The sequence below is a fragment of the Petromyzon marinus genome, unplaced genomic scaffold (genome assembly GCF_048934315.1).
Source record: "Petromyzon marinus isolate PM22_M1 ecotype Great Lakes invasive population unplaced genomic scaffold, UKy_Petmar_22M1.pri1.0 PM_Scaffold_17, whole genome shotgun sequence".
Lineage (NCBI taxonomy): Eukaryota > Metazoa > Chordata > Hyperoartia > Petromyzontiformes > Petromyzontidae > Petromyzon > Petromyzon marinus.
The window spans coordinates 1,140,581-1,155,121 of NW_027423135.1; the positions used below are offsets into that span (position 1 = coordinate 1,140,581).

Below are 14,541 nucleotides of genomic sequence, written 5' to 3' on the forward strand. Positions count from 1 at the left end.
CCCTTGACAAAGGAATTAGCATAGAATTTAGCATTGAAACAGCCAAGTTAAAGTATACACATCCGCAGAGGCACCCCTTGACAAAGGAATTAGCATAGAATTTAGCATTGAAATAGCTAAGTTAAAGTATACACATCCGCAGAGGCACCCCTTGACAAAGGAATTAGCATAGAATTTAGCATTGAAATAGCCAAGTTAAAGTATACACATCCGCAGAGGCACCCCTTGACAAAGGAATTGGCATAGAATTTAGCATTGAAATAGCTAAGTTAAAGTATACACATCTGCAGAGGCACCCCTTGACAAAGGAATTGGCATAGAATTTAGCATTGAAATAGCTGAGTGATTAGCTTGTAACTGGTCACAGTTACAACAACGATATCGATCGGAGGTGCAAAGCGTAGAAGAATAAAAAAGGCGAGCACGTCGCGGAAAACTACGCAGAATAAACAAGGTGGCACGCCCTGGACCCGCACGGCCAAAACACAGCGGAGCGCGCGGATTGTGTGTGTCCATCGTGACAGACGTGGAAAGGGGGGAAAAAAGTAGTGAATAGCAGTGTAGAGTGTAGTGTATAGTGTAGTGTATAGTAGTGTAGTGTATAGTAGTAGTGTAGTGTGTAGTAGTGTATAGTAGTGTATAGTGTAGTATATAATGTCGTGTATAGTAGTGTAGTGTGTAGTGTATAGTGTAGTGTATAGTGTAGTGTATAGTAGTGTAGTGTATAGTGTAGTGTATAGTGTAGTGTATAGTGTAGTGTATAGTAGTGTATAGTGTAGTGTATAGTATTGTATAGTGTAGTGTATGGCAGTGTAGTGTATAGCAGTGTAGTGTATAGTGTAGTGTACAGCAGTGTATAGTAGTATAGTGTAGTATATAGTGTAGTGTATAGCAGTGTAGAGTGTAGTGTATAGTGTAGTATATAGTGCAGTGTATAGTGCAGTGTATAGTGTAGTGTATAGTGTAGTGTATAGCGTAGTGTATAGTAGTGTAGTGTATAGCGTAGTATATAGTAGTGTAGTGTATAGTGTAGTGTAAAGTAGTGTAGTGTTTAGTGTAAAGTAGTGTAGTGTATAGTGTAGTGTATAGTGTAGTGTATAGTGCAGTGTATAGTGTAGTGTATAGTGTAGTGTATAGTGTAGTGTATAGTAGTGTAGTGTATAGCGTAGTGTATAGTAGTGTAGTGTATAGTAGTGTAGTGTATAGTGGTGTAGTGTATAGTGTAGTGTATAGTGTAGTGTATAGTAGTGTATAGTGTAGTGTATAGTGTAGTGTATAGTGTAGTGTAGTGTATAGTGTAGTGTATAGTAGTGTATAGTGTAGTGTATAGTGTAGTGTATAGTGTAGTGTATAGTGTAGTGTGTAGTGTAGTGTATAGTGGTGTAGTGTATAGTAGTGTAGTGTATAGTGTAGTGTATAGTAGTGTAGTGTATAGTGTAGTGTATAGTGTAGTGTATAGTGTAGTGTATAGTAGTGTATAGTATAGTGTAGTGTATAGTGGTGTAGTGTATAGTGTAGTGTATAGTGTAGTGTATAGTGTAGTGTATAGTGTAGTGTATAGTGTAGTGTATAGTAGTGTAGTGTATAGTAGTGTAGTGTATAGTGTAGGGTATAGTAGTGTAGTGTATAGTAGTGTAGTGTATAGTAGTGTAGTGTATAGTGTAGTGTACAGCCGGGGAAGATGAGGTGGAGCGGGCGGGGGGGGGGGTGCGACGCTACTGGCGGTCTCCCTCTTTCTCTCGCCTGTAGCGGAACGCCGAGCCGCGGACGAAGAGCGCCGCACGATGCCGGCGGGCGCGTGGGGACACGGCGGAGGCGGCGGTGGCGGCTGAGGCGGTGGAGGAGGAGGAGGCGGCGGAGGCGGCGGTGGCGGCTGAGGCGGTGGAGGAGGAGGCGGGAGGCGTCGAGCGGAAGAAGGCGTGCGTCTCCACGCAGCGCTTCCACAGGCGCTTGCAGGCGTCACGGTCGGGCATCGTGAACTCGAGCGTGTCCACGCAGCACCACGGCGGCTCAAACTCCTGCGGATGAGCCCGCGGGGGGAGGGGGGGGTGGGGTGGGTGAGGAGGGGGGGGGGGTGAGGGAGGGGGGCGGTGTTGGTTGGTTTGTCTTCCCTCGCTCCCCATGCACCTCCGATTGGCACGGTTGGCTACGTACGGTGCGAAAGAAGTTCACCACTCTCACACTCTCTCTATCACTATCACACTCTTCTCTCTCACACTCTCTCTCACTATCACACTCTCTCTCACTATCACACTCATTCTCTCTAACACACTCTCACTATCACACTCTTTATCTCTCACACTCTCTCTCTATCACACTCACACTCTCTCTCACTATCACACACTCACACACTCTCTCACTATCACACACTCACACTCTCTCTCACTATCACACACTCACACACTCTCTCACTATCACACTCTCTCTCTCACTCTCTCTCACTATCACACTCTCTCTCACTATCGCACTCTCTCTCACTATCGCACTCTCTCAATATCACACTCTCTCTCACTATCACACTCTCTCTCTCACTATCACACTCCCTCACTCTCTCTCACTATCACACTCTCACTATCACACTCTCTCACTATCACACACTTTCTCTCTAACACTCTCTCTCTATCACACTCTCACACTCACACTCTCTCTCACTATCACACTCTCACACTCACACTCTCTCACACTCTCTCTCTCTCTCACACTCTCTCTCACTATCACACTCTCACACTCTCTCTCTCTCTCACACTGTCTCTCTCTCACACTCCCTCATGCTCTCTCTCACTCACGTAAGCCTCTGCGTGCAGCTTCAGGAAGAAGCGGTCTCTCTTGAAGCTCAGCTTGCGGATCTTGGCCCAGGAACACAAATTCAGCTTCGTGCTGCCCTGTGACGCAACAAAGACAAAGGTCCCCCCTGTGGCCTTTCACAGACTGTTGGGGCAAGTGCCGTTCGCGAGCAGCGCCTACGAAGGCCGGCACGATGGGCGGGCGGGCGGGCGGGTGAGCGAGTTGGTGGCTGGGTGGGCGAGCGGGGGAGCGAGTTGGTGGCTGGGTGGGCGAGTGGGGGAGCGAGTTGGTGGCTGGGTGGGGGAGCGGGTGAGCGAGTTGGTGGCTGGGTGGGGGAGCGAGTGAGCGAGTTGGTGGCTGGGTGGGCGAGTGGGGGAGCGAGTGAGCGAGTTGGTGGCTGGGTGGGCGAGTGGGGGAGCGAGTAAGCGAGTTGGTGGCTGGGTGGACGAGTGGGGGAGCGAGTGAGCGAGTTGGTGGCTGGGTGGGCGAGTGGGGGAGCGAGTTGGTGGCTGGGTGGGGGAGCGAGTGAGCGAGTTGGTGGCTGGGTGGGGGAGCGAGTGAGCGAGTTGGTGGCTGGGTGGGCGAGTGGGGGAGCGAGTTGGTGGCTGGGTGGGCGAGTGGGGGAGCGAGTTGGTGGCTGGGTGGGCGAGTGGGGGAGCGAGTGAGCGAGTTGGTGGCTGGGTGGGCGAGTTGGTGGCTGGGTGGGGGAGCGAGTGAGCGAGTTGGTGGCTGGGTGGGCGAGTGGGAGAGCGAGTGAGCGAGTTGGTGGCTGGGTGGGGGAGCGAGTGAGCGAGTTGGTGGCTGGGTGGGCGAGTGGGGGAGCGAGTGAGCGAGTTGGTTGCTGGGTGGGCGAGTGGGGGAGCGAGTTGGTCGCTGGGTGGGCGAGTGGGGGAGCGAGTGAGCGAGTTGGTGGCTGGGTGGGGGAGCGAGTGAGCGAGTTGGTCGCTGGGTGGGCGAGTGGGGGAGCGAGTTGGTGGCTGGGTGGGCGAGTGGGGGAGCGAGTGAGCGAGTTGGTGGCTGGGTGGGCGAGTGGGCGAGTTGGTGGCTGGGTGGGGGAGCGAGTGAGCGAGTTGGTGGCTGGGTGGGCGAGTGGGAGAGCGAGTGAGCGAGTTGGTGGCTGGGTGGGGGAGCGAGTGAGCGAGTTGGTGGCTGGGTGGGCGAGTGGGGGAGCGAGTGAGCGAGTTGGTTGCTGGGTGGGCGAGTGGGGGAGCGAGTTGGTCGCTGGGTGGGCGAGTGGGGGAGCGAGTGAGCGAGTTGGTTGCTGGGTGGGCGAGTGGGCGAGCGAGTTGGTGGCTGGGTGGGCGAGTGGGTGAGCGAGTGAGCGAGTTGGTTGCTGGGTGGGCGAGTGGGTGAGCGAGTGAGCGAGTTGGTTGCTGGGTGGGCGAGTGGGGGAGCGAGTGAGCGAGTTGGTTGCTCGGTGGGCGAGTGGGGGAGCGAGTGAGCGAGTTGGTTGCTCGGTGGGCGGATGAGCGAATGAGCGAGCGAGCGGGTGGGTCTGAGCATGCGGGCGGGTAGGTGTGAGCATGCGGGTGGGTGAGCGAGTTGGTCACTGGGTGGGCGAGTAAGCGAGCGAGTGAGCGAGCGACTGAGTGGCCGGGTGAGTGAGCGTGCGTGCGGGCGAGCGAGTGGGTGAGCTGGGTGGGTGAGTGAGCGAGTGAGTGAGCGAGCAGGTGAGTTGGTCACTGGGTGGGTGAGTGGACGAGCGAGCGACTGAGTGGGTGGGCGAGCGAGGGAGCGGGCTTGCGGGTGAGCGTGCGTGCGTGAGCGAGTTGATCACTAGGTGGGTGAGTGAGTGAGTGAGTGAGCGAGCGAGCGAGCGGGTGAGTTGGTCACTGGGTGGGTGAGTGAGCGAGTGAGTGAGCGAGCGGGTGAGTTGGTCACTGCATGGGTGAGTGGACGAGCGAGCGAGTGAGTGGGTGGGCGAGCGAGCGGGTGGGCTTGCGGGTGAGCGTGCGTGCGTGAGCGAGTTGATCACTAGGTGGGTGAGTGAGTGAGTGAGTGAGCGAGCGAGCGAGCGGGTGAGTTGATCACTAGGTGGGTGAGTGAGTGAGCGAGCGAGCGAGCGGGCGAGTTGGTCACTGGGTGGGTGAGTGGGTGAGCGAGCTGGTTAGCATGCGGGCGGGCGAGCGGGCGGGCAAGCGAGCGGGTGAGCGATCAGGCGGGCAAGCGAGCGGGCGAGCGGGTGAGCGAGCGGGCGGGTGAGCGAGCGAGCGGGTGAGCGAGCGGGCGAGCGGGCGGGCGAGCGAGCGGGCGAGCGGGTGAGCGAGCGGGCGAGCGGGCGGGCGAGCGAGTGGGCGAGTGGGCGGGCGAGCGAGCGGGCGAGCGGGTGAGCGAGCGAGCGGGCGAGCGGGCGAGCGAGCGGGCGAGCGGGCGAGCGGGCGAGCGGGTGAGTGAGCGGGTGAGCGAGCGGGCGAGCGGGCGAGCGAGCGAGCGGGCGAGCGGGCGAGCGGGCGAGCGAGCGGGCGAGCGGGTGAGCGAGCGGGCGGGCAAGCGAGCGGGTGAGCGAGCGGGCGAGCGGGCGAGCGGGTGAGTGAGCGGGTGAGCGAGCGGGTGAGCGGGCGAGCGAGCGGGTGAGCGAGCGGGCGGGCAAGCGAGCGGGTGAGCGAGCGGGCGAGCGGGCGAGTGGGTGAGCGAGTGGGCGGGCAAGCGAGCGGGCGAGCGAGCGGGCGAGCGGGTGAGCGAGCGGGCGGGCAAGCGAGCGGGTGAGCGAGCGGGCGAGCGGGCGAGTGGGTGAGCGAGTGGGCGGGCAAGCGAGCGGGTGAGCGAGCGGGCGAGCGGGCGAGCGGGTGAGCGAGCGGGCGGGCAAGCGAGCGGGTGAGCGAGCGGGCGGGCAAGCGAGCGGGTGAGCGAGCGGGCGAGCGGGCGAGTGGGTGAACGAGTGGGCGGGCAAGCGAGCGGGCGAGCGAGCGGGTGAGCGAGCGGGTGAGCGGGTGAGCGGGTGAGCGAGCGAGCGAGCGGGCGAGCGGGTGAGCGAGCGGGTGAGCGAGCGGGTGAGCGAGCGGGCCCACCCTGTAGGCGGCGATGCCCGAGTGCGTGGGGGCGAGGTGGAGGGGGGTGCCGTCCCTCGCCTTGGTGGGGACCAGGTGCAGGCCGAACCACTCCAACTTCCTTGCCACGTCCAGCAGGTGCAGCTCGGCCTGCCCGGGGCTCTGTCCACTACACAGGTACACACACACACAGGTACACACGCACAGGTACACACAGGTACACACACACAGGTACACACACACACAGGTACACACACACACAGGTACACACACACACAGGTACACACACACACAGGTACACACACACACAGGTACACACACACAGGTACACACACAAACAGATACACACACAGGTACACACACACACAGATACACACAGGTACACACACAGGTACACACACACAGGTACACACAGATACATACGCTCAGCACGTGCAGCTCGGCCTGCCCGGGGCTCTGTCCACTACACAGGTACACACACACAGGTACACGCACACACAGGTACACACACACAGGTACACACACACAGGTACACACACACAGGTACACACACACAGGTACACGCACAGGTACACACACAGGTACACACACACAGGTACACACACACAGGTACACACACACACAGGTACACACACACAGGTACACACACACAGGTACACACACACAGGTACACGCACAGGTACACACACACAGGTACACACACACAGGTACACACACACAGGTACACGCACAGGTACACACACAGGTACACACACACAGGTACACACACACAGGTACACACACACAGGTACACGCACACAGGTACACGCACACAGGTACACGCACAGGTACACACACACAGGTACACACACACAGGTACACACACACACAGGTACACACACACACAGGTACACACACACAGGTACACACACAGGTACACACACACACAGGTACACACACAGGTACACACAGAGGTACACACACAGGTACACGCACAGACAGATACACACAGGTACACACACAGGTACACACACAGGTACACACACAGACAGATACACACAGGTACACACAGATACACACAGGTACACACACACAGGTACACACACACAGCACGTGCATCTCGGCCTGACCAGGGCTCTGTCCACTACTCATACACTCTCTCGCTCACGCCCACTCAGGCCCACTCACGCCCACTCAGGCCCACTCACGCCCTCTCTCGCCCACACACGCCCACACACGCCTCACACGCCTCACACGCCCACACACGCCCACTCAGGCCCCCTCTCAGGCCCACTCAGGCCCTCTCTCGCCCACCCACCGGTGCTGCTGGTGCATGTGCAGGGCCGAGGCCTCCACAAGGGGGGCGATGGACGCCATCGGCCCCTCGGTGCGCAGGAAGTGGCGTGCCGAGCTCTCCGTGACGTCGCCCACCTCCGCTGCAACACGACGACAACACGACAACAACACAACAACAACACAACAACAACACAACAACAACACAACAATAACACAACAATAACACCACAACAACAAAATGACAACGCGCGGGGACAAAGGCAAAGGTCCCCCGGGCAGCCCTCTAACAGCACACCGACGAAAAACGAATCTGTTCAGAACCGCTTCACGATGCGTTTAGTGTCGTCCTTGCCTCCCGCGCACCTCCGATTAGCACGGTTGGCTACGTACGAAGTTCAACGTACAGTAACATACAACTGTGGCACTACTGCTCCCCATACAACAACAACAACAACCGCCATTCGCCACTAAGTGGCGGTGACGTCACCACGACGCTTGTGCCAGGCTATGTGCACCCTGAGGCCACGTGAAGTGTCGAACGCCCGCTGGCAGGAGGTCACGGGGCAGACCCAGGTGCCACGGGTCGACTGACTGAGATGACTGGCTGATGCACCACCTGTGCCCCCTACTGTGCCAACCTGCTGTGCTTTAGCCACCCGGCGCTCCGCTCGTTGTTCTGAGCGTCGCTCCTCCGCCCTCCGTTGTTGTTGGAGGGCGACTGCCTCCAACTGCCCAGTAGCATCCTTCACGAGCCTCCTCCACAGAGGCCGATCTTGACACCGCTGGTACCAGTCATCGGCAAGTCCACTCAGCTCCACGTCCTCCTGTACCACATCACTCCATCTCTTCTCTAGCCTGTGCCGCGCCCGCTTAGCCCCCTCAATCCGGCCAAACAAAAGCTGTTTCGGCATGCGGTGGCTGGGCATGCGGGCTACATGACCCAGCCATCGCAGCCTTGCCTGCCGGAGGAGCTCACCGATGGGACCCTGCCCAGATCTTTCAAGGATTTGTGAGCTCCTCACACAATCCAGTCTGGTTAAACCCAGGATGGATCGTAGGCAGGCCAGCCTAAATGTTTCTAACCGGCGAAGATGTTCCATTAGGGGGGTCCACGTTTCACAAGCGTAGAGAAGTGAGGGAATGACCGTGGCCGAGAAGACCTGAAGCTTAGTGCGGAGCGACAGACCAGGTAGCTTCCACACAGCGTTACGCAACCGATGAAAAGATATTGCCGCTCGACTGATTCGGAGTGAGACCTCTGCTGTTAAACTGGAGCCAGTCATAAGCACACTGCCCAGGTATGGGAAACTCTCCACTCTCTCCACAACTGCCTCATCACCGATTGGGAGTTGTGGGGGTGGAGTGTCCGATGGTACAAAATACCCAGGCAGGTGCTTAGTTTTGGTGGGGCTGATGGTAAGGCCCCACCTCTTAGTGGCACGCTCCAGTCTCAGCAGCAGCGTCTCCAACTCCTCCTCTGACTGAGCAGCTATTACCAAATCATCAGCATACATAACGTGGTTGAGCAATAGGGAGCCATCCCTTGACCGCACCCGGGCATCGATTAGCCTCCCATTATATCTGTACCATATGGAGATTCCCCCGGTACAGCTATTGAAGGCTTCACAAACTACGTGGTCAAAATAGATGTTAAATAATGTGGGAGCCAGAGGACATCCCTGTCGCACCCCAAGGTGTACAGGGAATGGCTCTGACTCCCGGCCATGTAGTTTTATCCGGGCCCGCTCACCATCATGAAGGTCCTTAATGATCGTGAGCAGAGGGTCAGGTACTCCAAAAGCACGAAGAACGACCCAGAGCCCAGGCCTACTGATGGTATCATAGGCCTTGACCAGGTCAATAAAGCAGAGATGTAGGTCTTGTTGGAATTCCCTACACCTCTGCTGTAGCAGACGGACAGAAAATATGGCATCTGTGCAGGACCGCCCTTTCCTGAAACCGCATTGGGGCTCCGCAAGCCTCTCCTCAGCGTGCCTGGCAAGGCGATGCTGAATAATCCTTGCCAGGACCTTTCCCGGCACACTGAGGAGTGAGATGCCCCTGTAGTTGTTACAGTCTGTGCGGTCCCCCTTCTTAAAAAGGGGGACCACCAGGGCATCCTTCCAATCCTGTGGAACCCGTCCAGTGGTCCAGACTGTTGTTATGATGTCATATAGGGCAGTCTGTGCACAAACGCCACCCTCCCTCAGCATTTCGCTTGGGAGATCATCTCTGCCCGCTGCCTTTCCTGGTCTCAGACTCCGGATCGCCTTCAATACTTCCTCAGCAGATGGCACCTCAGCCAGCCACTCACAGGGGGTGACTTCTTCCAATATTTGAGGCACCGCAGCCTCAGCAGGGTCATCCTCACCTTGTGCCACAATGTTTTCCTGGCTGTGGGATTTTCCCTCCCCCAGGACCTCACAGAAATGCTCAGCAAATCTGCGAACCTGTTCCTGGGGGTCGGAGATTGGATCACCGTTTTTTCCCCTAATGATGGTAATAGGTGTGGCGCTGCAGGTGACTTTTTTGATGGAGTTAAATAGAGATTTGTAATCACGGGCCACTGAGGCAGACTCCATCTCCTCAGCAACCCGCGACCACCACCCATCCTTGCAGCGCCTCACGGCTCTCCGAACCTCCGAGCGAAGGCTGCGGTAAGCCTCCTCATTCTCTGACGTGGGATTCTGTAGCCGATGACAGTGGGCCTGTCGCTTTTTCTCAACCATCCTGAACACCTCCTCTGTCAGCCAGGGTCTCTGGGGAGGTCTGGACCGCGTACCCAAAGCAGCCATTGCAGCTGCATGAGTCACAGTCCTAAACCTCGCCCATTTACCCTCGACATCAGGAGGAGTCGGGGATGATGCCAATCCCAGCCGCAAGCGATGATGAAATTCTCGCTTGCAACTTTCATCAGATAATTGAGACCAGGCCACTTTATGTTGGAATGGGGTCCTGGGTGTACACCCACCACCGGAGTGGAAGAATGGCAGGCGCATCTTACAGATGACTAGTCGATGGTCAGAGGGCAAATCAGCTCCACGGTAGGTCCTGGTGTCAAGGACATGGGCTCGCATTCGCTGGTCCGTCACTATGTAGTCCAGCAGATGTTCCTGCTTGGACCCGGCATGCATCCATGATGTTGTGTGGATGCGCCGATGCCGGGACAGCGCGCTGGTAATTACAAGCCCATGGGCTGCACAAAAATCTAGCAGCCTCCTACCGTTGTTATTGAGCTGATCTGGCCCATGCCCTCCAATCACTCCAGACCAGGTGCCAGTATCATGACCAACTCGGGCATTGAAGTCGCCCAACATGATGACTCTATCCCGAGGGGCCACTTTAGCCAGCACCTGTGACAGGAGGTCATAGAAGGCATCTGACTCATCGGCTTTGCCTGCATCCCTCCACGGATGTTCATCTTCGGTGGGGGCGTAAGTAACCACGACCACCATTCCTCGCCTCCGGTTGATGGGAAGGCGAGCCCAAAGTAGCCTGGGTCTAACAGCTTCCCACACCTCACCGCCACGCTCCCACGCCCCCTTCATTCTCTTGTTCAAAAGAAGACCCACACCCTGTTGTTTGGCAGTCTGCTGCCCCGAGTAGAGGACTGTCCACCCCTCATGGTGGCAGGAGCCAGAGCCGGTCCACCGGACCTCCTGAATGCCGCATAGATCCAGGCGGTACCGGTCCAGCTCCCGACAGAGGAGTGGCAGCCTCTCCTCTGCAGTGAGCGTTCGAACATTCCACGTGGCCATCCGTAGTGGCTTTTCGTTGTTTCTGGAGTAGCCCCGAGGGTAGGTATTCAATCTCCTGGCTCCGCCAATTGGGGTTTGGCCAGGAGACGTCATAGACGCCTGGCCCCCCGGGGCCTCCGGCACAAGCTTATTAGTTACATATTTCAGTTTAACTCGTAGTTTCGTGGTAATTAATTGAAGGTGGAGGGGTTACCAGCCCCTCGCACCCGTCCAGAGCCCCCGTTTAGCCCCTGTGGTGGACACATATGCCATGAGGGGAGGAGCCAATCAAAATTGGATCTCCCCCCACAGCACTGTCCACGTATAGCTGTAACTGACTGCTGGGGCAAGTGCTGCTAGCGAGCAGCACCTACGAAGGCCGGCACGGCACACGAGGTTGCGGGTTGCCAGCACCACCACGCCCGGCCGCCTTTGTCTCCCCAGTGGCGATGTTTACTACACCACCGCACCAGGTACTCCCTTGAGGCTGAGTCGACCTAGGGGAGGCCCAGGACCGGGTTTAGATAATCGTCAACGGTGTTGGCCGTGAGCGGGAATCGAACTCGGGTCGCCGGGTTCGTAGCGCAGCGCTCCCCTTGCTATGCGCACGCACACACACGCTCATGTACACACGCACGCACACTCACTCACTAACTCACACTCACTCTAAGCCAAACAAATGTTTTATTTCACCAGGTGAGGCCCAGTGAGCTGCCGTGCAACTCCTTTGCAGAAGCGACCTGGCCACCTCAAATGACAGCTCAACATCATTGGCTCATCATCATCATTATCATCGCGTGCAAATTTAAAGGGCAAAATTTCGCCACCAGTGTCAAAAAAAAGTTGGAAAAAAATTAGAAGGGGCTTTACACTTTCTGGCAGCAATAAAAGAGTCGTGTGAAGACGTTCAAACACCCAACAGATTACACCCTTTGCTTAGAATCAAGTTACCGTGCATTAGTATCGAGTTAGACTAAACATTGTAATCTAAATTGTATCGATTGTCATTGTGATCAAACATCAAAATGCGATTATTATTATTCTTATTATTTTGCACGTTTTTGCACGCAGCATAAACAAACGGTGCATTTTCTGGCAAGACCTCATTGTTTTTTGCCGGGGATGTTTAAACTTGCGTGCCGCCGAATCTTAAATGTACCTTGCGATGTTATTGATTGTCGCGGTCGCATCCCCAAATCAAGAGCCGAATGGCTCGCGGGGCGATTCCAAACAAATGAAAACCGAGACGGAAAATGAAAAAAAAACGCGCACCGATGCCTGCGTTGAAACACGGCGAACAAACATTTCTCGATCTTGACTTGGCCGCATTGCCTGCCTGCGGGAGTCCATGTACTCTTTGGTTCTTTCGGGAAAAGCCATCACGTGGGCAGAAATGAAAGAAAGCACGACAGGCGACGACGTTTCGGTCGCCCGATGGCGACCGCTCGTGTTGCCAACGAAACGCCCGTCATCCGTTGCATTTCGTTTCATTTCCAATGACGCTCGGCAGTACAAAGCGTTCGTAAATAAAAAGGCGTTTATGGGTTGGATCGCGTTTCATTTACGAATGTGTCGTAACCCTCCACCGCCCGGCACGACCAATCAGCAAAATAAAGTGTCGCGTTGACAAAAGGCAAAATAAATTTTGATTTAAAGCTTTCGTGACTGCAGCAATTCATATTCTTAGTTTTTTTCGGTAAAGTCACGTTGAAGGGAAACAACAAAATAATAATACTGCGCCTGATGTGAGTTGTATTTTATTATTTTGTTGTTTCCCTTCAACGTGACTTTACCCGAAAAAACTAAGAATATAAAAGGCAAAATAGTTCACTACTTTAGCCCCCCTCACCGGTGTGTTGAAGAGCGAATCCACAACATTTACGATGTTTGAGTAGTACCGTGACGTTTCGCTGCCAATTACATCCAGCATCATCGGGCAATTCGCCACAATGGTAAAGCCCTCACTTGCTCCCGGTTTTATATAGAGCAGCAGCAGGGTGACGTCATCACTTAACTCATATCAGGTGCAGTAATTATATGATCGATCGGTAATCAGTCAATGGTTATGATTAGTAATGAGTTGTAGATTAGTAATTCGTTGTAATGTGTGTTATTGTGATTATATGCTACGTTAGTAATCCGTTAATTAGTATGTGTTTCATTATGAGACCTCCTTTGCCAGAAACAAGATATGAGAATAGGTTTTACCCTTTTAACTGGCACAAAAACTGACACCTTTATTCAAGGCATCATGTTTGCAATAACCACAACACAAGCAGTCAAAATGCAAACAAAAAAGACAACTCTGATAATATCGTGCATATTATTATCAGAGTTGTCTTTTTTGTTTGCATTTTGACTGCTTGTGTTGTGGTTATTGCAAACATGATGCCTTGAATAAAGGTGTCAGTTTTTGTGCCAGTTAAAAGGGTAAAACCTATTCTCATAGTATGTGTTTCCCCTATAAGGGAAAGCGTATACGTGCACTGCTGTATTGCAACACCCTCGCTCGTTAATCAAGTTAATATCTATTTAACAATGTTTGCTCCGTCTTGCAAAACACTCGCAGACCAAGTTACTCGCAATCCAAGGTTTCACCGTGCGTCACTTCACCGAAAAAAAACCAGAGGGGTAAACACTGCTCTGATAATATCGACGCACTGCGCTTGGAAACCCCATTGGCCTACAACAGAGACGGCAGCCTTCTTCAGGGCCTTAGTCTCACCAGCAGTGTCAGAACAGAGAGCAACGCCAATCGGCGAACGGTCTCGCGGCGCACTCACCCCGAGCTATGAATGCCCACAAGTACAGCCGCGCGTGTGGTTAAATGCGCGGTAACTTGCTTGCTTGCAGAAAGGGTACAAAACATGTGCTCATTTTTTTCTGATTTTATAGGACGTTGATTCTTAATGCGGAGGGGGAAAACCCGGACGACCCGGAGAGAAATCGACGTGACCACGGGGAGCGAGAGAGAGAGAGAGACGCAGACTCCAAATATACAGCAGCAGGCATCGTCAGCGACGGGATGAACCCCATGACCACCTGCGTACCGGGCGAAGTAGTTAACATCTCCTAGCCACCGTGATGATGATGAGAGAGAGAGACACACAGACTACAAATATACAGCAGCAGGCATCGTCAGCGACGGGATGAACCCCATGACCACCTGCGTACCGGGCGAAGTAGTTAACATCTCCTAGCCACCGTGATGATGATGAGAGAGAGAGACACACAGACTACAAATATACAGCAGCAGGCATCGTCAGCGACGGGATGAACCCCATGACCACCTGCGTACCGGGCGAAGTAGTTAACATCTCCTAGCCACCGTGATGATGATGAGAGAGAGAGAGAGACGCAGACTCCAAATATACAGCAGCAGGCGTTGTCAGGGACGGGATCGAACCCACGACCTCCTGCGTACCAGGCGAGGTAGTCAACATCTCCTAGCCACCGTGGCGCTATTCCCTACTCACCCTGCAGCAGGTAAGAGAGCAGCAGGGCCCTAGAGGTGTCGCTGCAGGGCAGGCGGCCGTGAGAAAGATCTCGCCTCACCTGCAGCACAAACAAATACCTGCACACACACACACACAAGGACAAAGGTCCCCCGTGTAGCCTTAACAGGCTGTGTACGTACACACACACACAAGGCACTGTGGCACACGAGGGGGTGGGTGGATCCAGCACCACGCCCGGCCGCCTTTGTCTCCCCAGTGGCGACGTTTACTCCACACCGCTACACCGGGTGCTCATTTGAG

The 14,541-nt window shown here is 55.1% G+C and overlaps 1 protein-coding gene across 9 annotated transcripts in view; it reads right to left on the reverse strand.

Moving 5' to 3' along the window:
• LOC116937477 (FERM, ARHGEF and pleckstrin domain-containing protein 2-like) overlaps positions 1-14,541 on the reverse strand; it is a 74,561-nt gene that overhangs the window by 40,786 nt on the left and 19,234 nt on the right. For all 9 annotated transcript variants that reach the window (XR_012940286.1, XR_012940283.1, XR_012940285.1 and 6 more), the window contains 5 exons: positions 14,260-14,357; positions 7,069-7,186; positions 5,793-5,940; positions 2,787-2,882; positions 1,744-2,018 (listed from right to left, as the gene is read on the reverse strand). Coding sequence is in view for 3 of the 9 variants with exons in the window: in XM_076063656.1 (XP_075919771.1) it covers positions 1,744-2,018; positions 2,787-2,882; positions 5,793-5,940; positions 7,069-7,186; positions 14,260-14,357 (735 nt within the window). In the remaining 6 variants the exon portion in view is untranslated. The remainder of the gene's footprint in view (positions 1-1,743; positions 2,019-2,786; positions 2,883-5,792; positions 5,941-7,068; positions 7,187-14,259; positions 14,358-14,541) is intronic.